We start from the raw sequence: 681 nt of genomic DNA, 5'->3' as shown, positions 1-681 counted from the left end.
TGTCACTTTTAGCAAAAAGTACAGAGGGAATCAAAGGAAAAAGACTTGCATTCAGTAGGTGCTGTAGACCAAATATCTCTGACACAGCAAGATCAGAGTACTGCAAGAATATTTTATTTTAATACCCTGAATGCACACCAGTCCACTGCAAAAGTACAATTTAAGGGTAGGCTGGTAAATAATATTTGCAAGGTCTGCATTGCTCTGGACATGGAGAACAAAGGCAAATCTGACAGGTGACTATCAAGGCTTACTGATTAATTAATGAAGCTTTAAACATTTGGAAAATTAAGAGCATGTGCCTGAACTGTTCTGTAAGCAATGTGCCACGTGACCTGGAAGTTGCAAGGTCCATCCTTTTTAGCCTCGCAACCCGGAAAAGACGCACGACGGTTCAAAGTTTTCCACAAAACCACAGGAATACCGACAGAGAGTATCCCAAGGCCTCGGGGTACCACGGGAAGGCTGATCAGACACAGACAGGTTTGTTGCCAGGCGGAAGGAGGCCCCGCCGCCCTGCCAGGGCAGCACAGCCCTCCCCTAAGGACACCGGGGTCCGGGGCCTCAGTGCAGCCTCTGTCCCGCCGGCCCAACAACACCTCGGGGTTCGCTTTGGAGTAAAGCTGAGGATCTGTAAAGCCTGGGAAGAAACCGAAGGGGGTTGGCACAAGCGGGATCCCG

The 681-nt window shown here is 49.5% G+C and overlaps 1 protein-coding gene across 1 annotated transcript in view; it reads left to right on the top strand.

Moving 5' to 3' along the window:
* The first annotated feature begins 296 nt into the window (after positions 1 to 296).
* Positions 297 to 681, top strand: part of EIF1AX (eukaryotic translation initiation factor 1A, X-linked) — an 18,829-nt gene continuing 18,444 nt past the window's right edge. The window contains exon 1 of the mRNA XM_009997273.1: positions 297 to 483. Within this exon, the coding sequence (XP_009995575.1) occupies positions 297 to 483 (187 nt within the window). The remainder of the gene's footprint in view (positions 484 to 681) is intronic.

Source organism: Chaetura pelagica, unplaced genomic scaffold (genome assembly GCF_000747805.2).
Source record: "Chaetura pelagica isolate M959 unplaced genomic scaffold, ChaPel_1.0 scaffold80, whole genome shotgun sequence".
In the NCBI taxonomy this organism is placed as follows: Eukaryota; Metazoa; Chordata; class Aves; order Apodiformes; family Apodidae; genus Chaetura; species Chaetura pelagica.
The sequence above is the reverse complement of the archived record's forward strand: the minus strand, read 5'-3'. Positions and strand labels throughout refer to the sequence as shown.